Source organism: Papaver somniferum, chromosome 3 (assembly GCF_003573695.1).
Source record: "Papaver somniferum cultivar HN1 chromosome 3, ASM357369v1, whole genome shotgun sequence".
NCBI lineage: Eukaryota > Viridiplantae > Streptophyta > Magnoliopsida > Ranunculales > Papaveraceae > Papaver > Papaver somniferum.
In genome coordinates, this window is record NC_039360.1 from 87,167,281 (window position 1) to 87,193,493 (window position 26,213).

At 36.2% G+C, this 26,213-nt stretch overlaps 3 protein-coding genes across 4 annotated transcripts; 2 read left to right on the top strand and 1 right to left on the bottom strand.

The window, feature by feature from the left end:
• The first annotated feature begins 15,367 nt into the window (after positions 1-15,367).
• LOC113356737 (N-acylphosphatidylethanolamine synthase-like) lies at positions 15,368-19,406 on the top strand. Of its 2 annotated transcripts, none has more exons than XM_026599945.1 (5): positions 15,368-15,692; positions 15,825-15,952; positions 16,333-16,418; positions 17,071-17,208; positions 18,084-18,298. In XM_026599945.1, exons 1-5 carry the CDS (start codon positions 15,484-15,486, stop codon positions 18,177-18,179), a joined length of 657 nt encoding a protein of 218 aa, XP_026455730.1. In that variant the 5' UTR covers positions 15,368-15,483; the 3' UTR covers positions 18,180-18,298. The 2 variants fall into 2 exon arrangements, with proteins under 2 accessions (XP_026455730.1, XP_026455729.1); XM_026599944.1 differs by lacking the exon at positions 18,084-18,298 and adding an exon at positions 18,893-19,406 and having other exon boundaries at positions 15,375-15,692.
• Positions 19,407-22,259: 2,853 nt separating this feature from the next.
• On the bottom strand, positions 22,260-24,866 carry LOC113359701 (heat stress transcription factor A-2-like). Its single transcript, XM_026603293.1, has 5 exons — positions 24,810-24,866; positions 23,689-23,763; positions 23,439-23,568; positions 23,288-23,341; positions 22,260-22,531 (listed from the first exon to the last, which is right to left on the bottom strand). The coding sequence occupies exons 1-5, from the start codon at positions 24,864-24,866 to the stop codon at positions 22,260-22,262; spliced, it is 588 nt and encodes a 195-aa protein (XP_026459078.1).
• LOC113356739 (putative calcium-binding protein CML19) lies at positions 24,854-25,678 on the top strand. Its single transcript, XM_026599947.1, has one exon. It carries the CDS (start codon positions 24,983-24,985, stop codon positions 25,565-25,567), a length of 585 nt encoding a protein of 194 aa, XP_026455732.1. The 5' UTR covers positions 24,854-24,982; the 3' UTR covers positions 25,568-25,678.
• Positions 25,679-26,213: the final 535 nt, after the last annotated feature.

Sequence of the window (26,213 nt, forward strand, 5' to 3'; positions counted from 1 at the left end):
GAGACTGTAAGAACTTAGAACTTATTAAATAAGGGTCTGTCAGTGGATCCTCACTCTTAATTATAACACCACATTAACATCATTACATCGTATTAAAATCCCATACGGGTAATGAGAAACTCCTTGAGGATGTGAAAATGAGTTTCATATTCAAAATTATTATTTTTCCATCTTCGCCATTCTTCTCGAGGTCACACAAAAATTTCATCATAGGTTTCACCCCCAAGTTTGTAGAGACTTACTGCAAACACTGAGGATACCAAAATACACCACCAACTTTTTCGTAGGCAACCTGTATGGATAAAACCTAAATACAATTCCGAGAGTTCAATTTAATGTCAGATTTATATCCCCTTCTCTCACAATCATAAAGTTTACAGAACCGAACCCGTGAACCTGATTTACGTGTGAGAGTTCTTCGACGATCTCAAAAATCAATATCCAAGAATCAATCAAGTCGTATCCGATAAACAAGGATGGATGTATATACTTTGATTGATTTACGTATAACTTGTGATATTTCAATTATAAAGATAAACAATATAATGAGGAAAAAGGAATAATACAGACACCAAAATTTTTGTTAACGAGGAAACCGCAAATGCAGAAATACCCCGGCACCTAGTCCAGATTGAATACCAAACTGTATTAAGCCGCTACAGACACTAGCCTACTACCAATTAACTCCGGACTGGAATGTAGTTGTACGAATTAAACCCTCATAGCAATTCAGTTACATACGTGTTCCTTACGCCTCTTGAATCCCAGCAGGACTCCGCACAAATAATTCGCTTAGATGACGTCCTAAGAGTTGCTTCAACTCAATTGAAGACTTTAAACCAATCTGCCTCCCACATATAAGCCTATATGTGTGATTTCCTTTTGGATCGTAGATCAAGGTGATCGATAGTAATAGAAAAAGTCTAGCTAACCTCAAAATCCCAACTTATGCTTCCTGAAGAGCATCCTAGATTATTATTCACCTCACAAGTATTAAACTTGTGGGATCAACAAAGTCTGAGACGAAGAGAACTTTGAAGATTTTTATCTATCTTGTTAAAGTGAGAAGCTCAACAATCGGACAAGATCAGGATACTCGAGCCATCAAGATAAAAAATAGCTGGACCTGCCTTCACGGATCCCTATGAAGTCTTTTTAGTCGTTAAACCCTAAAAATGGTTTTAGGATGAGGACGACTCTAGTTTACTGAAAAAGCGGGGGTCTAACAACTACACCCAATATTTCGCTTAGCAATTTGTATGGACTAACTGCAACATACTTTCAAGAGAATCAACGAGACAGTCAGACTCAATCTTAAGAAAAGTATATCAAAGAGTTATATCTCAATTTCTCAATTCAATCCGCTATCAAACAAATGGGAATTTGCTATCCTGATTGAATATAAGAAATAACTGGGAAGGTATCAAAAACCAATATCCAAGTGTCAATCAATTTAATCAACAACCAAAGGTTGGATTCCCAATTGATTGAACTTATGCACAACCTGTGATATTTCAATTATATATAAAATATAATGCGAAAAAGAAATAACACACACCAAAAATTTTGTTAACGAAGAAACCGCAAATGCAGAAAAACCCCGGGACCTAGTCCAGATTTGAACACCAAACTGTATTAAGCCGCTACATAACTAGCCTACTCCAAGTTAACTTCGGAATGAAATGTAGTTGATCCCTAACCAATCTCACACTGATCATGGTACAATCGCTTTCCTTACGCCTCTAGAACCACACCGGATTCTGCGCACTTGATTCCCTTAGCTGATCTCACCCACAACTAAGAGTTGCTAAGACCCAAAGTCGAAGACTTGTTAAAAAAACCTGTCTCACACAGAAAAGTCGTTAACCTACATGGTTTCGTGAAAAACCTAAGATTCAAGGAGAATCGACTCCACTCGCAACTACAATCACACATGAGGTGTGGAGATTAGGTTTCCCAGTTGCTAGAGTTCTCCTTTATATATTCTTCAAATCAGGGTTTGCAATCAATGTTACCTTGGTAACAAAGCATTCAATATTCACCGTTATATGAAAACTTGATTAGACTCAAGCTAATATCTTTTAACCGTTAGATCAAACCTAGCTTGTTACACACAAATGAAAAGTGACTTCATTTAGATATGAGTAATCGTACCTAAACGTGTGCACCTTTGTTGGCTCAACAATAGTTAACCGGAGTTAGCCATATGAACACTTTCATATCAACCTTATTCATCTTAAGCATAACTAGTTCAAATGACTCAAATGAAACTAGTTCTAGAGTTATTCAATTTTTTATATTCTCGTAGAAGTATACAAGACACAATTGAAGCAAAATCGATTTTGAATCACTCGAATCAATTCATGAACATTATAGCCACGGTTTGCAAAAGATTACATTCCTTATTATATAAATGTATTAGTTCATGAACTAACCGATTTTAGAACATATCCTACCCAAGTATGCAAACGGGTATGCATATATAAGTAACCGGACTAAGTTTGGATTCGCCATTACGCGAACTGGTACGCATACCACCGAACTCAGTAAAGTCTTGGAACTTGAACCTCACGCTAGTACGCGTGCCGGTATGCGTACTTGGTTCCCAGACCTTTACTAAACCAATCAGTACGCGTACGGGTATGCATACCATGGTTCCCGGACTTGGATTACACATATGCAAGTACGCATACTATGCTGATATCCAATTGTTCTAAACTCCCATTTCAATCACTGAAACATTCTCGGACGTAGACATTAGCTGTCTCACACAAACTATTAGCTTCAAAGCAATTTTCAAGTGATCGAATGATCAATACGAAACATTCCGAGTCTACATCAAATGACTGTCTCACACAAATCATGTAAGATGTTACCAGGCGATTTTCACATGATCATATTTTGACTTTCGTCAAGAATATAAGATGAACTTGGTTAAAGCGAAAGCTTACCAACATATATTTCGAGAAATATGTAAGCGAGTTAAACTCAGCTCGAAATATTAAATGTGTATAATTGAAGTCTATATAGCTATACGACTTTTGTCTCAAATAAGAGATAGAGTAGATAGACTTTTGAGTGATACATGAGTTCAAGTCTCCACATACCTTTTATTGATGAAGTTCCACAAGATCTCCTTGGTAGTCCTTCGTCCTTGGTCGATGAATGCCGTGAAGTATAATTCTCAATTACACTTTCTATCCTAATCCGAGACTTAGCTATAAGTATACTAGAAATCAAGACTTATAGTTTTGGCAACTAAACTTGACAAACAAGCTTGAGATTACTCGAAATCTTCATCACTTCCAAGTACTCAAGTAATTCTGAATGTGTTCAACTCAGCATCATAGTTGTTGAAGATCCGTAGCTATAACAATGAGAAAACAGTAGCTCTCAATCATTGTTATACAGTGTCATAGTATTATTGCACATCATCAAAGTCCAATTATATCACAAAGTTGACAGCAATATTATGGTGATATGTATCACTCCCCCTTAGTCAGTACTTCATCTCACATGAAAACCACTCCCCCTTGCATAATGATCCGTAAACCATATGTATTTGTAGTGTGAACTACACATTAATTTCCCCCCTTTTTGTCAATAGAAATTGGCAAAGGTATGAAAACTAGTGGGATCCTAATGAAATTCTCATGGAGATACTTCATGACTAAAAGAGAACATATCAACTTTGTTTCGATGATTTCACATAGTCGAAACTAGTGTATTCATCAAGAAGTTTATAAAGATACAAGAAAACTCCTAGAATATTCCACAGCCGCACTCCCCACAAAGATTTGGCAATTAAGCACAAGATCAATTAAGAACTCACCCCCATAAAATGTCATTCCCGAAAGAACAACAAGAGCGACCTTACTTTTACAAGAAAAAAAGGATTTCTTTGGACATTAACAAATCACATGAGACATGAATTTGTATCCAAAATACTCAATTAAATTAACCACAAGAGAACCCCTGATTAATTTAATCGGAAATACTCGACATAAGAGAACTTACTGAGCCGCACACAAAGATGTGGATCTGGGAAAGACCAATACTGCGGAATATTCAAAGATTCATTCTATTTTTCATCAATATTTGCATAAAGACATATAATAGACTTAATCTTTGCAATCAAAAGTTCATCCTATCTTCCATCAATATTTGCACAATGACATAATAGGCTTAACTTGTGACATATATGGGACAATCATAGTTCACGGACGCAAACACACATATCCCATAACAAGTTGCAATATATGAAACCATTAAAGATTAATACTACAAAATCATCTCCCAAATAAACTTTAGAATTTAAATAAATAAATCTAAAAACATTGCAAGATGAAAATCGTTGGCAATAGCTATGTGTACTCACAATAATGGCTATTTCAAACCCTAGTTATCCTTCTTAAAACACAATAATAAATTCTCATAAGAAGTTTCCTAGACATTAAGGCCTCTAAAAAATTGTTTATCGTCCCCGAACTCTTTGTCGTTAACATCCATAGGAACATAGGGTTCATGAAGAAAGGAGTCAATTCCGACAAACCTTCTAGACTGATCACGAACCAGGGCCTTCTGAATTTCAAGAGTCCTCATGATAATAGCCTTTATTTGCTGAATCTCCTTTCTTGTTTCCTTCAACTCTTCAAGAACCCCAGAAAACTTCTGTAGATTAGAAGGAACGGCTCTTGATTTCCTCACATTCCTCCTTTTCCTTTTCAAAGTTGAAGGTACAAGAGATTTATCTTTTTCCTTCATGATTCATGGCTTAACAATCATATTAACATCTTTTCCATCAGAAGACATAATGCTTGGATTTTCCATACCAGTATGAGATTGTCAGAGGAATTCACAAATCGGACTCAACAAGCAATCTTGTGATAAAAAAGAGTTTTCAGAGAAGGAAAAAGGAATGTAGGGTTACAAAACCTTTATACACCAAAACGATTCATGTACACACAACTCACTACCCTAAAGAAGGCAGAATTGTCGATTTTATCCCTCTTGTATTGATTAAACAGAGAAAAGCCATTTCAATATCAATTAGATATGAAAATATGGAAGAATTTTAAAACAATGAAAACACAACCAATAAGGAAAAACAAAACAAAAGAAGTTTTTTCTTTTTTCCTAAAGCCTGAAGTGTGCAAACTCTTGTCTCTTTTGAACCAGGCACATGAGACAAGATACACAACCAACACAATTAAGTTGTGCTGGGGTGAAAATAAATTTTCCACCATAAAATTCTTGAAAGGAATTCTTAGACCGTATTCTTTTCTCTAGTGGTCTAAATTTTTCTTTGGAAATTAACTTCTTCGGAGAAAAGATGAGATTACATACCTCAGACGACTTCTAAACAAGTTTGAGCTTGTTAGCTAATCGATTTGCTCTTCGTTGAATTTTTTTGACATATCTTATCTTATGTTTTTACTTGAAACATTTAGAGAGTTCATGACCCTTGAGAGTACAATAAGAACATGTCAATTTGGAGGATGGTTCAGACGTCATAACCGTGCAGACTTCTAGACAAACGGTAAAGCCTGAAAAATTAGAAATAGAATTTTCAGTAGCCAAAGAGAGATCCATTTTATCCTCCAAGGTGGTTGAAGTTTCTCCCGGAAGAATATCAAGGTTGATGTACGTATTGCTACAATTATCAAAATCAACATTTTCACAGAAGAGTGCAACCCTTGATTTTTCGTCTTCATTAGAATCATAGTGATCAAACATTTCATCAAGAGTTGTAGCAAGACCCTTGTTTCCAGTGTATTTTCTATGGTTCGGACACTCATTTGCAAAATGACCAAAACCTTTACACTTGAAGCACCGTGGCATATCCTCGTCATCAGTATCGTCAGTATCCCTATTTTTAGGAGGAACACGGTTATGAGGTTTAACTGATGACTTAGGTTTATCTCTAGTGAACCATTTACTTCTCTTCAAAAGAAGATCTCTAAACCCTAGTTAGCAATTCGCCGAACCTCAAACCGAATTATTCCCGTTCGTATGTAACCTTATAGTCGATACGTGTATTTTATGAACTTTCCGAATAAATCGCGAATTATACGGAAACGCGAATTGTTCTTTTCTTGCCACCTGTCTAACTAATTTTCAGTTTTACAAAAATTGATAGTAGTGGGAATCGAACCTTCATACGCTAGTTTCCTAGCTGATTAGTCAGCCACTTCACCACGATGTTTGTTGTTGGCTAGTGGTGTACATATAATCTATTTATATGGTTGTATGCGTTATAAATCAAGCAAATCTCCAACCATGGGTGCATAGAAATTTAAACCACTCCAAGATGATTGTTAAACCACTCCGAGATGACAGTTAGCTATGCACTAAATTGTTGAAGCATGATTTTTTTGGTTGATTGTGTTATATATTTTAATTAAAATCATGTTTTTGTAATACATTTTGTTGATATGATTGTTTTTAATAATTTAATGCCTGCCGAATTTTGGGGACCGAATCCCTATCTCTAAAACGAATGATACACGTACGTATGTCGTTCCGAATAATTGTCGTATCACGAACCGTTGACCGGATTTTTGACCGAATTTGACTTATATGATTCCGAATAATACCCGTACGTATGCCGTTCAGTACGTATGCCGACTTCCGAATTGATAACTAGGCTCTAAACTGTCTTGTGATCAAAGAGACTGGTTTGTCAAGATCTTCATCTGATGAATCAGTCTCAGAAGGATCATCTTCAGAGATGCCAACACTTTTACTTTTATCAAGTAATTTAGTGTTCTTTTAAGCTTTGAAAGCAATATCCTTTCCAGATTTGGATATATGCTCATGATCAAAGATATTTAACTTCCCAACGAGAGTATTTCTGGCAAGCGCATCAAGATTATTTCCTTCAACGATGGCATGTTTCTTAGAATCGTATCTAAATGGCAATTTTCTGAGAATTTTCATCACAATGTCCTTTTCAGAAATAGTCTTACCCAACGCAAAAGATGCATTAACAATTTCAAACATTTTGTGATTAAACTCATCAAATGAATCTTCATCTGCCATACGAAGGTTTTCCCAATCAGAATTTAGGTTTTGAAGCCTAGCTTTTTTTTTTCCACAGGTATTCCCTTCAAATACAGTTTCCAAGATATCCCACGCATCTTTAGACCGAGTGCACGTAGTCACATGGTGTTGAAGATCTGGGGTAATGGCATGGATGATTGCATTTAACCCATCAGAATTTTTCTTTGCAGCAAGAATCTCGACAGCATCATAATCACCTATATCCTTTGGAACAGTTACATCGCCTACTGTAACAACTGGAGGAAAATAGCCATTAACAACATAAATCCATGATTCAAAATCACGCGCTTGAAGAAAACCACACATAGAAATTTTCCACCATAAAGAATTCGAGCCATCGAAGACTGGCGGTACGTTTATAGAGATAACACTTCTGTCCATAGAATCAGATCGCTACAAACACAGACTTGTGAGGTCTTAAACGTGTTTGCATGCTCTAATACCAATTGAAAAAGCGGGGGTCTAACAACCACACCCAATATTTCTCTTAGCAATCTGTATGGACTAACTCTAATATACTTTCAAGAGAATCAACTAGACAGTCAGACTCAATCTTAAGAAAAGTATATCAAATAGTTATATCTCAATTTCTCAATTCATTCCGCAATCAAACAAATAGGAATTTTCGATCCTGATTGAATATAAGAAATAACTTGGACGACATCAAAAACCAATATCCAAGTGTCAATCAATTTAATCAACAACCAAAGGTTGGATTCCCAATTGATTGAACTTACGCACTGTTAGAGCATTGTTCGGTCGAACTCGCATGCGTTGCTATCTCAAGCATGTTTGTCAATGTTAGTGATCAAAACTATAAGTCTTGATTTCTATTCTACTATAGCTAAGTCTCGGACTAGGATAGAAAGTGTAGTTGTGCTCAAGAACTCCATGGCAATCATCATACAAGACGAAGGACTACTCAAGGAACTGGTGGAACTTCATCGACTAAAAGGTATGTGGAGACTTGAACTTATCTATCACTCAAAAGTGTATCTAATCTATCTCCTATCTTGAGACAAAAGTCGTTTTTCTATATAGACTTTGATTATACACATTTGCTATTTCGAGCCGAGTTTATCTCGCCTATATATTTCTCAAAATATGTGTTGGTAGGCTTTCGCTTTGGCCAAGTTCATCTTTACCTAGTGACGAAAGTCATGATATGTTTCAATCACTTTGAAAATTGCTTTTAGGAAAAATGGTTTGTGAATAACAACTATATAACGTCCTCTAAGAATGTTTCAATGATTGAAATAAGAGTTTAGATTATATAACCAATGTTGGATATAACCATTGTGTGGCAACACATATATGTATAAGTCCTTTTTCCTTGAACCGAAGTTTGCGAACTTTGTTGATCAAGAGAACCGGAACAAGAGCCGCAAACTCAGTCCGCGAACCCAGTCTGCGCGCTGGCGGAAGTTCTCGACCCGAGAATATCTGCTGGAGTTTGAGAACTCCTTCCGGGAACTTAAGTCTGCGAACCAAGTCTGCGAACTTAAGCTGGTTATATCTAAAGACGATTGTTTGTGAACTTATTTATATTAACTAAGGAATGCTAAATGCAAACCGTGGCTATAAAGTTCATGAACCGATTCGAGTGAATCAAATCGTTTTTGCTTCGATTGTGTCTTGTGTAGTTACATAAGATTTCCTTGCAATTGAACAACTCTCTAACTAGTTCATTTGAGTCATTTGAACTAGTTATGGTGAAGAAGAATATGGTTGATATGAAAGTGCTCATATGGATAACCATTTGGTTAACTATTGTTGAACCGACAAATGTACATGTTTGGGTACGGCTACACAAACCTAAAATTGTGCATTTCATTTGTGTGTAACAAGCTAAGTTTTCGATCCAACGGTTGAAAGATATTATCTTGAATCCAATCAGGTTTTCATCTAACGATGAATATTGAATGCTTTGTTACCAAGCTAACATTGATTGCAACCCCTGATTTGAAAGACTATATAAGGGAGAACTCTAGCAATTGGGAAACTCAATCCCCACACCTCCTGTGTGATACTAGTTGTATTAGTTAGAGTCGATTCTCCTTTAACCTTAGGTTTCTTCTTGTGAACCAGGTTAACGACTTAAAGATTTTATTGGGATTGTGAAGCCAGACCAATACTACTTTCTCGTAGTTGTGTGATCTGATCTTGCATCTTCTATCGTTTTGAGTAAAATTGTAACGATTGGCTTGAAATTTATATCTCCGATAGGCAAGATATAAAAGTAATCACAAACATCTTCGTCTCATCGTTTGTGATTCCACAATATCTTCTTTCGTCGCGTCGATTAAGATTATTGTGAGGTGATTGATAATACTAGGCTGTTCTTCGGGAATAAAAGTCCGGTTTATCAATTGGTTCATGTTCACCTTGATTTATCAAAAGACGGAACAAAAACTTGTAGGTATTTTTGTGGGAGACAGATTTATCTATTCACATAGACTTTTCTGTGTGATACAGATTTGTTTATTAAAGTCTTCGACTTTGGGTCGTAGCAACTCTTAGTTGTGGGTGAGATCAACTAAGGGAATCAAGTACGTAGTATGATGCTGGGATCAGAGACGTAGGAGCATAACTATACCTTGGATCAGTGTGAGATTGATTGGGGTTCAACTACAGTCCATACCGAAGTTAGTTTGTAGTAGGCTAGTGTCTGTAGCGTCTTAATACAATGTGTGTTCAATCTGGACTAGGTCCCGTGGTTTTTCTGCATTTTCGGTTTCCTCGTTAACAAAATTCTGGTGTCTGTGTTATTTCTATTCCGTATTATATTTTGTTATATAATTGAAATATCACAGGTTGTGCGTTTGAATCAATCAATTGGAAATCCGACCTTGGTTGTTGATTGAAATTGATTGATACTTGAACATTGGTCTTTGGTGCCGTTCAAGTGATTTCTCTTGTATTCAATTAGACTCGCAAATTTTTATTTGTTTGAGAAAGAATTGAATCAAGAAAGAGGGATATAACTCTTTGATATACTGTATTAAGATTGAGTCTAGTTGATTCTCTTGAAAGGATATTGGAGTTTGTCCATACAGATTGCTAAGCGAAATATTAGGTGTGGTTGTTGTACCCCCACTTTTTCACGCACAACCTGTGATATTTCAATTATATAGAAAATATAACGCGAAAAAGAAATAACACAGACACCAGAAATTTTGTTAACGAGGAGAACGCAAAAAAAAAACCGGGACCTAGTCCAAATTTGAACATCACACTGTATTAAGCCGCTACAGACACTAGCCTACTCAAAGTTAACTTCGGACTGGAATGTAGTTGAGCCCTAACCAATTTCACACTGATCAAGGTACAGTACGTTCCTTACGCCTCTAGAAACACACAGGATTCTGCGCACTTGATTCTCTTAGCTGATCTCACCCACAACTAAGAGTTGCTACGACCCAAAGTCGAAGACTTGATAAACCAATCTGTCTCACACATAAAAGTCTATTGAATAGATAAATTTGTCTCCCACATATATACCTATGAGTTTTGTTCCGTCTTTTGATAAATCAAGGTGAACATGAGCCAATTGATATACCAGACTTATATTCCCGAAGAACAGCCTAGAAATATCAATCACCTCACAATAATCTTAATCGTATGGTAGCGAAACAAGATATTGTGATATCACAAACGATGAGACGAAGATGTTTGTGACTACTTTTTATCTTGCCTATTGGAGAATAAATCTCAAGCAAATCTTAGAGAAGATAGTACTCAATACGATAAAAAACAGCAAGATCAAAACACGCAACTACAGAGAAAATAGTTGGGTCTGGCTTCACAATCCCAATGAAGTCTTCAAGTCGTTAACCTACAGGGTTTCGTGAAAAACCTGAGGTTAAAGGAGAATCGACTCTAGTTGCAACTAATATCACACAGGAGGTGTGGGGATTACGTTTCCCAGTTGCTAGAGTTCTCCTTTATATAGTCTTCAAATAAGGGTTTGCAATCAATTTTACCTTGGTAAAAAAGCATTCAATATTCACCGTTAGATGAAAACCTGATTAGACTCAAGCTAATATCTTTCAACCGTTAGATCGAACTTAGCTTGTTACACACAAATGAAAAGTGACTTTATTTAGATATGAGTAACCGTACCTAAATATGTACACCTTTGTTGGCTCAACAATAGTTTACCGGAGTTAGCCGTATGAACACTTTTATATCAACCTTATTCATCTTAACCATAACTAGTTCAAATGACTCAAATGAAACTAGTTTTAGAGTTGTTCAATTGTTTATATTATCGTAGAAGTATACAAGACACAATTGAAGCAAAATCGATTTTGATGCACTCGAATCAATTCATGAACATTATGGACACGGTTTGCAAAAGATTGCATTCCTTATTATATAAATGTATTTTTTCATGAACAAACCGATTTTAGAACATATCCTACCCAAGTATGCAAACGGGTATGCATATATAAGTAACCGGACTAAGTTTGGATTCGCCATTACGCGAACTGGTACGCATACCACCGAACTCAGTAAAGTCTTGGAACTTGAACCTCACGCTAGTACGCGTGCCGGTATGCGTACTTGGTTCCCAGACCTTTACTAAACCAATCAGTACGCGTACGGGTATGCATACCATGGTTCCCGGACTTGGATTACACATATGCAAGTACGCATACTATGCTGATATCCAATTGTTCTAAACTCCCATTTCAATCACTGAAACATTCTCGGACGTAGACATTAGCTGTCTCACACAAACTATTAGCTTCAAAGCAATTTTCAAGTGATCAAATGATCAATACGAAACATTCCAAGTCTACATCAAATGACTGTCTCACATAAATCATGTAAGATGTTACCAGGCGATTTTCACATGATCACCTTTTGACTTTCATCAAGAATACAAGATGAACTTGGTTAAAGAGAAAGCTTACCAACACATATTTCGAGAAATATGTAAGCGAGTTAAACTCAGCTCGAAATATCAAATGTGTATAATTGAAGTCTATATAGCTATACAACTTTTGTCTCAAATAGGAGATAGTTTAGATAGACTTTTGAGTGATAGATGAGTTCAAGTCTCCACATACCTTTTGTTGATGAAGTTCCACAAGCTCTCCTTAGTATTCCTTCGTCTTTGATCGATGAATGCCGTGAAGTCTAATGCTCAACTACACTTTCTATCCTAATTCGAGACTTAGCTGAAAGTAGACTAGAAATCAAGACTTATAGTTTTGGCAACTAAACTTGACAAACAAGCTTGAGATAGCAACATTTGCGAGTTCGACCGAGCAGTGCTCTAACATTTACAACTAGGACACACAAGAAGTAGTATCGGGATTCAAAGATCCAAGTTGTTTGAGGTTCTCCTTCTATAGACTTTCAAAGCATAAGTTGTTTTAGGTTTAAGCTAAGATAGCTTTGGAACCAAGAAAACAATATCCACCATTAGATGAATCTTTGAATCTGATTAAGATAAAAATATATACGCTCTGGTTAGGATGAACTGTAAACGAAACATGTACAAAGACAACGTTCATGAATGGTTAGCCGAAACTAGCCAACTGAACTATAAGCTTAATCATTTTTATAAACACTTGAGACTTTTAAGTTTGAATCACAATAATAAGATATAATGTGATCAATCATGTCTATGTAGTGTTCCAAAACCGACAGATTTTTTTCAGTTCGCGTACTGGTTTACGTACCATTTCAGGTCACGAGTTAACAGACTTTTTGTGGTATGGATGCCAGGTATGCGTATCACTAATTCGCTGCCAAACTATAACCACGCCGGTACGTGTACTAGGTACATGTACTACGACTCCAGACTATAACAGTTTTCCCAGTTTGTGAAACTGGTATGCACATTGTCATGTATCCAAATATTCAGTAGTTTTATATATATTTCTTTCTAGATCGATTAAAAACATTCCCAAATAACATTAATGACACATATCATTGTTCCAGGCTATTTTCGAATGATAATCTTGAATTACAATTTTAGTTGCGAACAATAAATTGTTCTTAACCAAAATTCATCAAGTATGAACAAATGTTCATTAAGCTTAGTCATAAATATTTCGAGAAGTTTCTTAATTTGGTAATTAGTTCTCAAAATTCTTGATATGCTTACGATAGTCTAGTTAGTTACGCGACAACGTCTCATAGATAAAAAGGTGAATTCACTTGAGAAATAAGTGGTTCAGTCTTCACTTACCTTTTGTTGAAGAATTTCTCCAAAAGCTTCGGTTGATCTTCGCCTTCAGACGGTAGAACGTAACGATGACTGTCGTGATGTCTGTTTCTCAAATACACTTCTATCCTAATCCGAGACTTAACTAATTATAGACAAGAAATCAAGATGTAGTTTTGACAACTAAATTTGACAACAAGATTGAGATAGCAACACTTGTGAGTTCGACCGAGCAATGACCTAACACTTGCAATCTAAACTAAAGCTATAAATTCTTCAACTTGTTTCCTTATTTCCGAAAATCGATAAAACATATTTTCACAATCCCCGTTGTGAGGGTTACATGTGTCATTGTAGAAGGTTTCATGATATTTATCCGATAAATCTGACTGAATGAACCAGATTGGCATCGTTCTTCACTCCTATTCGGATAGTATATTGCAATCTTTCTACAAAGAGATAAATCTTCGTCTAAATAAATTTAGGATTGTCATATATCGATGGAGATTAGAGAGTGAGAGTATAATATTTTTTGGAAGGTTGGTGTAGAAGGTGTGGTTTTGAAATCGGGATGAGTGGGATTTATTGAAAACGGTTGGGGAAAATTAGCCGTTGGCATAAAATGCTTGTCTTTCGATCAATTGAAAACTGTTAAGTGGCAATGGGATATTTTTATAAAAATTAATATTGAATAAAAACTTATGAATTAAAACAAATTAACAATGAAAACTAATACATGAAATAAAACTTAAAAATTACTCCCACCAACTCTTCCATACTCTGCCCAAATATTGACTCTTATATCTTCTCTTAACTTGTCATACAAATTTTAATTTTGAATGTAATTAGTCATTTGCGCATAGTTCTTTGTACGCTAGGCTCTTTCTAGTTGAACCTCAGACCTCAAATCTTCATCTTCATAGTTAGTCTAGTCCTTATCACGATAGGTTTCCTGAATTACGATGTTCCGTAGCATTATGCAAATGAGCATATCTTGTGCATTTCATGATCAATTAAACCACTATATGGCCCACAAATAATAACGAACTTCCTCTTCAGAATTCATAAAGCCCGCTTCACATCCTTTCTCAACACATTAAAATGCAGTATGAATGACCCAATTTGCTGGCAGGGGTCTGACAATAACATAAAACCAAGCCTGACCATTTTGGATGAATCCCATCCGTAAGATAGTACCCATGAGTATATTGATGACTGTTGATTGAGAAATGGACTTGGGGACAATTTCATACTTTAGATCTTCAAACAGAAGCCACTTATGCAAAACACTAGCATCATTTGTGAACCCGGAAGACCAAAAAAAGTGTGTCATATCCAACAACCATAAAAAACATCATTTTCAAGGATAACAATTGGTTTTGGATAATGACCATTATATTCACCGGCCCAATAAGTAGGACAACCTTGCCATACCCAATGCATACAATCATGACTACTGAGTATTCTTGGGAATCCCATATCCTCGTCCTGCCTAAATATTTCTCTAACATCTTTCTCGGTTGGTTTTCGTAAATACGTACGTTGGACCAAAATGATTAATTATTACTTCGCAAAACAATAAAAGATACATGAATGAAGATGTTTTGCCGATACGAAGGTACTCACCATTCAAATCCGCAGGTTTTCCATAACCTAGAATCCTTAGGACCGAAGTAACTTTTTGTTCAGGACTATGACCTCTAATATTCAGCACATCAATCTGATAATTAAATTCCGTAACTATCGACAAAGCTCATTAATAATCTTTAACACCAAATGTTGGGCATGCTAAAACGATCTTGGAAATTTTGATCAGAGTACACACAATTCGGAAGAAAATAATCGTGCATCAGCTTCTGGTGGAACCATTTCCCTCTCTTGATATGTATGTTTTCTTGTAAATACTTCTATTGGCTTCAGAACTCTAAGTATTTGGCTCGAATGTACGGGTATCATAGTGTTGTGTAATTCTTTATCTTCAGCTTCCTCATCATTAAGTTGTTGCAACATCGGAAGATGCTCTTCTTGGCCCGCCTAAGACACCATCCCAATTAGAGGGTCTACAAAAGGTGCAGTGTTTCTGGTTAAAATTCGTGCCGAATTAGGTTAATTCTCAACTATATTACTACTCTTCTTCCCAGTTCCCATCTCCAAAAACGCCATCAATAATGTGTCCCCCCAAAAATAATTTTGAAGAGCAAAACTACCTGAAGGAGCGAGTTTAAGGTGAGGAGGTAGCCATGGGAAGAACAATGGCTTGGGCAGCAAGATCAGATCATCTTGGAGGCATTCCACGAAAACTTGTAATCATGGGTGTAGGAAGTTTTGCCAAAGTTGTTACTAGTCTTCTCAACTCAACTTCAGTACAAAATCCGGAAACCCTAATTCGTCTTGCTCGATCTCGTCCTCAAGGTGTTCCACTCATTACAGTCGGCAATCACATGTCCACGTTAGTAACTAATCATTCTTTACTCGTAAACCTCCAATTTTTGTTTGAACTATTGTTGATTTTTGATCTAATTATGTAGTAAGACGTTTGCTTATTTTCTGAATAATGAGAATGGAAATTGGATGTTATTAGGATGGATGATCCATTAATGTGGGGATTTAAGGGTTTCCCTACTACTGATGCAAGAGTGCAACGGTGGGTTTTGGCTGCTGAAGATATTTGCTTCAGAAATTCGATGTTATCATACTTATTCAGACTTGGTATGGACGTTCTTTCATCTTTGATATTGGTAATTGGTTTATATTTTATACAGTACCAATGTTCGATTTCAGTATACAATGTTGGCACTCTTTCTAGCTTGAGTTGGATTGCTGCTGTTAAAATTGTTTGACAGATAGAAAGTGATCTCTAGAAGGATGTTAGCAGGAAAAATCATGAAGCATCAAACATATCTTTGAACACTGTGACAAGGTCATTTTGTGCGAATGAAAAATATTTTATTGTATGATATATTTTTGTTCCCCTCGTAATGTTCTTGCTTCTCATATTCACACCTTTCGGAAGCTTATTTAAGTTGAGTGTCATTCGTCAAATGCTAAAGCAGGAACTTCTTTCTAAGCTGAGTGAAATGTATATACAGGTAAATGCATACCCATAAAAAGAGGTGGTGGAATATATCAGGAGCACATGGAAGAAGCTCTTGAACGCTTGAGTGATGGAGCATGGGTATTCCTTTTTATCTTGTAATTGTGTGCCTCTGCTTGACTAGTTATTTGCTCAATGAACACAAAACTAGGCGCTATTTGCTAAATGAATACGAACTTAGGCGCCTGAGATGGAATTTGTATTTGGCAATATCCTTTTATCTGCTTCATAAAAAAGCCTACAGATGATAACTAGAAACTACCCATGAACTATTCTCTATCTTACATCTGACCAACTAAAGACCTTTAAACCCTTTGCTCTAGTAATAGCCTAGGCCATAGGGTTGGGCCACAGTTATCATAGTGGGTGCAATGTTCTGGAAGTCCACCTTCTACCTAATGGTTGTGTAGATTTCTATTCCCTAGTGGTGTACTGGGATACAGGACCAGCCATCTAATTGCCCTACGTAGAAGATGTCTTTTAGGTATGATGTTGATTGACTGACCCTTCTTCACTGCGATTGACTCTTAACAATCTAAATCTATGAGCCTCAATAGTCACACTGAAATCATATTAACACCTGTCAATTAGTTGGATCAGTATGAAAATGAAGCCGGTCGTCTGCTTTTTCAATTTATCATAAGCCACTTTATTCTTATTTCAATGTATGTGATTACTTGCACTTTATGGTTTTGAAGTCCTTCTGAAGCTCTTTATTGTCTTTAAAGTGTAGTTGCATACGTTCCCAGAGGGTAAAATATGCCAGGATGATGCACCTATTAGACGATTAAAATGGGGAACCGCCAGTCTCATTGACCGTGCACCTGTAACACCAATAGTTTTGCCAATCATACATCGTGGTTTTGAAGAGGTACTTGTACAGAATTTCACTTGCTGATTTCGTATATTTGTGCTGAATTTTTCATAGAAACTTAAACCTCGAAAATACCCCGGAGATATACGAGCATAAATCTCCATGAACTCTGCTCGTATAGAGCTCCTAGAATTATAGTAGATGAAGCAGGACTTTCTCTGTAAACTCTCTCTTTATTAACTTCTTGCTTAGTTACAAATGAGACCATCACTGCCTATTTATAGGCTTACATGACCGGCTACTCCTTATTCTAGACTTTTCTTTACATACACTATTTGACCGACCTTCACTTTAGTTCACATTACAGGTAGACTTGACTTACAAGTCTTGCTCTAGATAGCTCTAGAGTTTTCTTAACCCTCTTCATTCAAACATATCTAACAAACTACCTAGAATAATCTGGATTTATCTAACAAATACAACTTACATTCCAACAATTTGTTATCTTGCTGTTGTCACATTTTAATGTAAATACATCATGGTTATGAGGTTTCCATTGAATTAGCCGACTTTAGAAGGCAAGTGCCAACAAGACAAAACCACAAGGATTTTCTAACGTTCTTCTGATGTATACTTCACATATCGTGGATTAAACACGTAGTATTTTGTGTCATCATACCGTAATAGATCATGTGGGTTGAGTGTACCATCATCAAAATACCCAGTTAGGTTTTCTCTTCCAACTCATTTCATTACTTTGCTTTGCGTGAAAGGAGACTAACAGATGGTTTTTATTCCTCATACTAAATCATCACCAAAGAGGACCATTGTTTGACTTGGAAATTATTGTTAGTTATGATGTTTCTATTATGATGTAATAGGACCATACATGCAATTTTTACTTATGCTTTTCAATTTCTCATTTTGTTTAGGCGAGTGTATCAAGGAATGTAGGATGTGCTGTTTTTCAAATTTGGTTGGCAGTTGGCATTCAAATGCGCAAAAAACAGTCACAACCGACTTTTTAGCTCGATCTGTGATCCTGTCCAAAATCAACCAAAAGTGCCACTATACTCTTTCTTTCTCTTTTGTTCTATTTCTCTCCCAAAGCTTAACTGGTCGTCAGTCACATACTTCAGTTCCTGAGAGAGCAGCTGGTAATGTTTAATCAAATCCATCACGAGACAAATTTTCACTTGAACAGACATTATAATGTACACGTCTCAGTTGAGAACTAGTCCTCAATTTTTTGCCGAAGGTTTATTTAGGATATCATAAATGCAAACAGTCACAACTGACTTTTTAGCCCGGTCTGGGATCTTGTCCAAAATCAGCTAAAAGTGCTACTGTAATCACCCACTACTTTCTTCATTTGTTTGTCCTCTTTCTCTCACAAAGTTTAACTGGTCGTCAATCACATACTTCCATTCCTGAGAGAGCAGCTGGTAACATATTAATCAAATCTAGCATGAGACAAATTTTCAGATGAACATACATTTAATGTATGCGTTTCAGTTGTGTACTGGAGCTTAACATAAATGAATCAAACCTGGTAGATTAACTTGTGAAGTTCGTTGCTCTATTTGGTAATCTGCAATTTTAGAGGAAATTGTTAGCCATGGAAAGCCTAACAAAAAAATAGCAAAATGCTTATTGATTTTCACTAAAGATCCGATCTTTGATTTGTGGTTAATATGGCTATTTTAGTTGTGCTTAAAATCTTCCTTGTTTTCATTTTCAGGTGCTGCCTGAGAAATCTTTCTTCGGAAGACGACCTCCAGTCCCACTATGGAACAAAGATATCAGGATAATTGTAGGTGAGCCCATAGAATTTGATCTTCCCCAGTTGAGGCAGACGGCTATATCCATGTCTCGAGGACAATCCTTTGACGGTGTGGGTTGGCCTACCACTTCCCGCCATGGTTTGAATCAGGCGGCACAGAGATGGCTTTACACAACAATCTCTGATAAGATCCGTACTGTCATGGAAGACTTACGTGGTTTTGGTAGCACATTATTTAAATTGAAGGTATGATTATTTACATTTAATAGTAAGGTCACTTTTTTGGTGAAGATAAGCAAGTCTTAGCATTGGCAACATGTTACATTGGGTATTAAAGATGAATCCCTCTATGTTTGGTTGAGGATAGCAATATCCATTGAGAAAATCAACCAAAAATTATATTCCCTTATGAGGAACAACATTTTTTTTGTATATCGGTCTCTGGAAATTTAGTTTTTTGAAGAATTAGAAATCCCGTTGTATTCAGTACTACTATAATTCTTCCCCTTCTAACTTTGAACTTCAGTCAGGAGTTGATTACTATGTCGGTATCCTAAGTCGGTATAACTGCAACAATCCTCATCCCCATATTATTTAAGGATTATATTAAAAGCCATGTGCTGCAGTGTCTGGCTTTTTATTGGTTCAGATTTTGTTAATCACATAACGTCATAGCTGTCTATCTTTTAATTGCCCTTTTAGGAGACAGTCCTTGATTATCTAATTTTCTGTCCACTGCTGCTGCTGCTAGTTGGGGAATTGCTGTTTTGCTATTGAATTTTTCAAATATCTTTTCTGAAAGAAAGATCACGTGAAACATCTCGAGTGCTAGCAAGCTATTCTTTATCAGGATAGCAGGGTTTTATCCCGTCTTAGGGGTTTGATCTTGAGCACATGCCACATATATAGATAGACATTGTTTTATTAGAAGACAAACTGAAGTTTAGCACCATATTACTTTTTTCTTTTAGGGTGAGTGTGTTATGACACGGATATGCACATAATAACATCAAAGCACTCGCACCTATCAACCATCAGATCAATACCATCTCGAGATACTATTTATTCTTCTTGAAGTTTTAAATTAGTTTATTTATCGGTTATTTAATTTATTCACATACCTTGACGAACTCTTTTCATAACAATAATACATTCGCATGCTGATGTTCAAGATATTTGGGTGAAACCGGGACATACTCCCAATTTTCCCTAGAAATAGGATAAACGACCTATCAATTTAATTTTTTTTTTGCCCTATAAATGAAGGAAAGAATCTGAAAATTGCAGAAGTTGAGTCTTGAGTGTGATGGTACTGGATTCTTTATATTCAATGCGGTGACTTTGAAAATTCAAAGGGACTGAGTTGTGGGAAACTAGTGTTGAAAGCTCGGATCCCCATTATAAAAAGCCCCAACTTTCTGACTTAATCGTTGTGCTGCAAGAAACATGTTTCTTTTCGCAGAAAAACAAAGGTCGTATATGTATAAACTGTGGTGCGCTGCTGCAAAGTAAGTGCTTAGTACTTCTTTGATTCTTTCAAAGATGATGTAGTCGTATGCGTATGAATTGCATCATTGTAGGAATTTGGCCTTGATACACTGACATTTTTTCCTTCCTCTTTATCTTTCTTCCTTTACCATTGAGCACACAATAAATACACATTTGGTTACGATTATTGCCGGTAACGGTAATCAAAGTAGTTAAGTCTATGGAGCAAATTCACTGTAGTGTTATATTGAGTTTGCACATGACACTATGACAGTATCTAAACAGTAGATGATCTGGTTGCTTATCGACCTAAAATATGAAATTTACCTATGGCCCTATAGCAATTATTCACGGTGATATTTTTGTTACGAATGTACATGTCACCTGGCTCATTAGTTTTTGCCAAAAATGAAACTTGCAAATATGAAACCAGCTTCTGTCTCGAACAAAAAAAGCACGTGAGCCGTAGCCCGTACGTAAGTTATGCCAATGTCATGGCATTATGGTATATAAGTCCAACAATTTGGTTAACTAAACAAACAGAATGATTATTATTGCAGTTGACCTAAAATTTGATCCTTTCATAACATCTCCGTTCACACTCCTCTACATCTAGTTTAATACTAGTTGAAAGAAAAATAAGAAAAACAAATAATTGAACACAGATTAGTTGCCTACAATATATACTACTACCTGTGGATTAACAAACAAGTCATGTTAGAAATCCACTTTGTACGAAACTGACCTTGGAGATGAAGCTAAAAAAAGTGGATTAACAAGTTCATGTTTCTTCTACTTCTCGCATACCCACCCGGAATAATTCTTCATTTCTCTTTTTATATTCAACAAGTTCTTGACTTGGTGCGTAAGCACCTGTAACAATTACATTTGGTTTATTAGTTTGCTTTTATGAATCGATCGACTTTTGTGGTCGTTTGTTTTTTAAAGGATGTAACTTTTGGTAGATATTGACAGGTATGGTGTGATTGTATGGTAGGAATGATATGTAAACGACCAAAATGTTGTGGTGACGTGTGACGTCTGTGCCTTTGCGTCTCCATTAACGGATAGGGATTTGGCTCTGTTTCCAAGTAATTAGTTCAATAATTCCTCCTAATCCAAAACTTTATCAACTGTCGACCGTTTAACGTGGTTGAATAGTACGCGTTCCTTACAATGGTTTAAGTTTTGACCCTTCATTTGCCGTACTAATCAGGAAAAATCTTTGGACTTTTTAATAAAGTAACCACCTTTTTAAACCATATTTAAGAAACTGGCCGTTTTTTTGAATCTTTATATAAACTGGCCGATATTGACATTTTCCATCCCGTTTTTTTCAAAAAACGGATTTAGGTAGTTAACTGACTATGTGGCAGTTAACCTGCTAGGTAAAAGACGACTTAACCCTCGTCTGAGTTCGTAACCAAACCAGTATCGAGTCAACTCGGTGACTCATTGCAACAGTCAGATTCAGCTTCATTCATATAAATTAGGCCCTGCAGAGAAGAACCATAGTATTTGTCATACTCAACAGAACATAGCATACCTCACTTGTACAGATTGTGACAGTTTTAAATGGGTCTCAGATGAAGTCTTCATTGCTGCAAAAAACAGAATTATGCATTCAAGTTTACAACTTAATGCTATATGTAAGGAACTCAACAATCTGAAAATGTAACCTGCAAATGTACTAATAAACAACCTGCCACTTTTGATTCAGCATTAATTCAAGTCTACAAAAGAAAAAAATATTGTCTTCTTAAACACAAAAAAATCAGAAAACGGATCTCAAATCATTTGTTGTGGTTAGTAACATTTCCACATTTCAACCTCAGCATCAATTTCCAACGCCAGGTTCATGCTCAACTGTATCCATCGCAGCCGAAACTAGTTCATTTTGCAAATTCTCTAGGCTTCCCGAGGGTGGCAGGCAATCTTCTCTTCTTAGCAACTCCACCACAGTCAATTCTTTCTTCTTCTCACTCATTTCAATCAATTGTTGGACAAAATCAGGATTCTCAAAAGCTTTAGCCAAAAATGACATTGTTAGTTGTTGAATTTCAACCATCAAATAGCTTCTTTCCTTGCTTAATGTATCCAGTTCACTCTCTAAACCAAAGTCATCAACATATGCAAGCATGAGGTTATCATACCATTATCTAGCAAGAACAACTGCAACAAGCGAAACCCAACATATGCAAGCATGAGGTTATCATAAACACTAATTTCATCAAATGAGCAACCAAAAACAGCTAACTAAAAGGTTCAGTGCCATAACTTGGTATTATGCTTAAAAAATATAAATTAACCATTTCATTCATAAACCATGCGTCCCAACATATGAGTGGCGCAGGATCACCAACATATAAGTGGCGCACGCATCTAACATCATTACACGGATTACAAACTGATCATAGAAGGTACGTTGGACAATATGACATACCTTAACTTACTTATGTAAAATCCATAGCAAAGCACATTTCTTTTATGACCAGATAATATAACAGCACCTTTCCTATTCTCATATCCAAGGCACTCAACCAACTGCATTAAGAGTTTTCCTAATCCTTTCCGCTGCACACTCAAGCTACATTCTATCTTCCTTCAACAAAATGATACTGTAAAATACAAACAAAATGATTCCCATCTAGACTGCAGTATGTTAATTGGTTGTCCTACATGTAGAAAAACAAACATCTCCTAGATATCGAAATAACTTTGAACTGTCAGATAAAAAGGATTGCGAGAACTTACTTCAGCCCTTGTATGAATATCGATCATCTAAAATACGATATACTAATTGCCAGATGTAGGAAAACAAACATTGGCAACATCAATATGATCGGAAGTGAATGCACCATTAACCATCAGTAGGACCGAATCCGTAAATCACACTTGTAACACCCTTGGGAAGCCAACCTGAAAGGAGAGATGCAGAACTAAGAAACTTAATTCAAGAAACTTAATTCAAGAAAAGCCATTCTAAATGAAGACTAAATTACTAAAATGAACGGACCGAAGTAATTGGCGATTTTTGTCACAAAAATATGTCTCCTCCTCTTTATATTCTTCAGTAGGTGCTTCTGTCCTCCTAGAAACCATTCATTTGAAAATTCCCACTTCTCTGAATCAACCTTTCGAAAACCCTGCAACCATTACACACCAAAGTCATCAACATATGCAAGCATGAGGTTATCATACCATTATCTAGCAAGAACAACTGCAACAAGCGAAACCCAACATCGAAAACAGTTAATGTCATCTACCAATTGAAGGAATAGAGAATCATAAACACTAATTTCATCAAATGAGCAACCAAAAACAGCTAAACCCCATAAACCCTAGAATTCACAACAAAATATGATCAGTTTAGAACCGCTAAAATATCATCATTCAAGAAACCCACAAACAGAATCATTAACTACAGACACCAAAGGTGCAATTCAAGCATTTTGAATACCTAATCCCTAAAACCCATGACCAAAATATCAACAGAATACATATAAGACTGGAAACCGAAGCAAACCCCCAAAATCAACGAATCAATCAAATTCAATTAAAAAGAGAGAATCGGAAAGTAACAGAAAGAATTTCTGTTGACAAGATCTATAAATAGAAGCGAAGAAGAAGAAAATAAAACAGTGTGAACGGAAATCTTAGGGTTTCAGGATCGTACCTATGTTCATCAAAAGAAACCCATTAATGCAAGCACTGGTTAGATCGTCGACAACATCAATTCATACTATCTCTGAATCCCTAAATATGTAGAACTTTTCTTCCAAATACACTCTGGTCTTTCACTAACATCTATGTCTTCAACAAAAACAACTTCAATAACATCAGTTTTCTTTTTCTTTTCAAACAGCTTCAATACCTAACCCTAGTTTCAGAACTGGGAGAAGAGAACGAGGGAGAAGAGAGGACGAAAGAGAAAGTGTGGTGAGAGATTACACCAAACGGGTCTTTAAATGGGCAAGGGCACAGTCGTAAATTCTCCTACCGAGTTTGACTTATTCAACACAGCTGACCGATCTGGTGGGCCCAGGTGTCAACTCTAACAGAAAGGCCAGTTTCTAAAAGAATTTAAAAGCTTGGCCGGTTTATTAATTATATGGTTTGAAGCAGGACACTTTATTAATTTGCCCAAAATCTTTCTTTTCGAGAAACTTCCCGCAGCTATTATTACACACGTGTCTCTTTTTTTTGTTTTTTCTGCCGCCATATACTAACCCGTACCGACCAATAAACTGTTTTTTATTAATAAAAATTCCAAAGCTATCCTTGTAAGTGCGGTTCGTTTCAGAAACGATCTAAACAGGAAGTTTCCTCAAACGCGCAAGAAGTACTAGCTGTCGCCTGTTATGGCGGTTGAAAACATAAACCCAACTGTATCTTTCACCATATTAATACCAACTCTAGCATCAGTTGTCCCTCCATCAAACATATCGAATTCCACACTTCAAACAAAACAAAAGCTTTCGGTTAATCAGAAGAACTTCAGGATATTTCAGCAAGAAAACAAAAGATACCCACACTTCGAATTCACAGATAGAGAGAGATATGAGAAACACTACAGAAATCAAGAGAAGTGATTCAGTTTCTTCAACTTCTTCTTCTTCTTCCTTTTCAAGTCCATCAATGAAGAACTCGCTGTCACCGAAATCAACATTAGAAAGATTAAGAAGAAAATTGTCATCTAAGAGAGTAGATGAGCGTGATATACCAACATATGGAGGAGACCTCGAAAGTGTTTTTCGGTATTTTGACGAAAATGGAGATGGAAAAATTTCAGCAGCTGAGTTGGAGAGTTGTGTCAAAGCAATAGGTGGTGATTTTACAAGTGATGAAGCAAAAAGAGCGGTAGAATCAACGGACTCGGATGGTGATGGGTTACTGGGGTTTAATGATTTTGTTAAACTCATGGAAGTTAGTGGAGAAGAAGAGAAAAATAATGACTTGAAAGAGGCGTTTAAGATGTATGAAATGGATGGATCAGGGATTATTACTCCTAAGAGTTTGAAAAGAATGTTGACAAGACTTGGCGAATCCAAGACGACTGAGGAGTGTAGAACAATGATTCGCTTGTTCGATCTTAATGGCGATGGTGTACTTAGCTTCGACGAATTCTCTGCTATGATGGTTTAATCATTCATTAATTGTTATGTAAATAATCCTTGAAATTCATTTGTATCTATAAGTACACTATTCATGAGATCAAGTAGAGAATTAATAAAAGGCAAACTTTAGCTAGCTAGTTATAGTCGGAGATTTGCATGTTTTGGCAGTTTGCGTACCTCTTTCCCCGTTGTGAATTCGTGCACACTCTTTAACGTGTTTATATTTCACATTTCAGTCTCTTCCCTTAATTTAATTTAGGGAGTTATGTAACGAGGATCGTGATTCTAAACACGAAGGATAATGGCCATCAGTTAAATAATCAACCAATCAGAAGAATATGTGAAATATACACTCGTTAGAGGAGTGTGAACAGATTTGGACTCCTCTTTCCCACTGTAAATCGGATACTTGTCGTATCATTATGCATATTTTTATATATATGATTCATTCTTTCCATTTATTAATGGTGTTCTTTTGATAAGATTCTTACTAATGAAACCGTCATAACTGAAGTCCCTGCGCGGAAACACTAAGAAGGTATTCAGATAACGTACTCCCTCCGTTCTAATTTAGATGATGTTTTAGGAATTTTCACGCAGATTAAGAAATTGAGAGAGATATAAAAAAATTCTGTCTATGCCCTTGAGAAAAGAATTCAAATATTAATTGTTAT

What these genes read in the sequence shown, in the direction of transcription:
- LOC113356737 (XM_026599944.1), top strand. Translation starts at nt 15,484, where the DNA reads ATGGGAAGAACAATGGCTTGGGCAGCAAGATCAGATCATCTTGGAGGC. An exon ending in GTCGGCAATCACATGTCCAC is followed by an intron (nt 15,693 to 15,824) that starts GTTAGTAACTAA and finishes GGATGTTATTAG; the next exon opens with GATGGATGATCCATTAATGT. An exon ending in TACATCGTGGTTTTGAAGAG is followed by an intron (nt 17,209 to 18,892) that starts GTACTTGTACAG and finishes TTTCATTTTCAG; the next exon opens with GTGCTGCCTGAGAAATCTTT.
- LOC113359701 (XM_026603293.1), bottom strand. Translation starts at nt 24,866, where the DNA reads ATGTTTGATGGAGGGACAACTGATGCTAGAGTTGGTATTAATATGGTG. An exon ending in TTAATATGGTGAAAGATACA is followed by an intron (nt 23,764 to 24,809) that starts GTTGGGTTTATG and finishes TGTGAATTCTAG; the next exon opens with GGTTTATGGGGTTTAGCTGT. An exon ending in CGGATTCGGTCCTACTGATG is followed by an intron (nt 22,532 to 23,287) that starts GTTAATGGTGCA and finishes ACTTTGGTTTAG; the next exon opens with AGAGTGAACTGGATACATTA.
- LOC113356739 (XM_026599947.1), top strand. Translation starts at nt 24,983, where the DNA reads ATGAGAAACACTACAGAAATCAAGAGAAGTGATTCAGTTTCTTCAACT.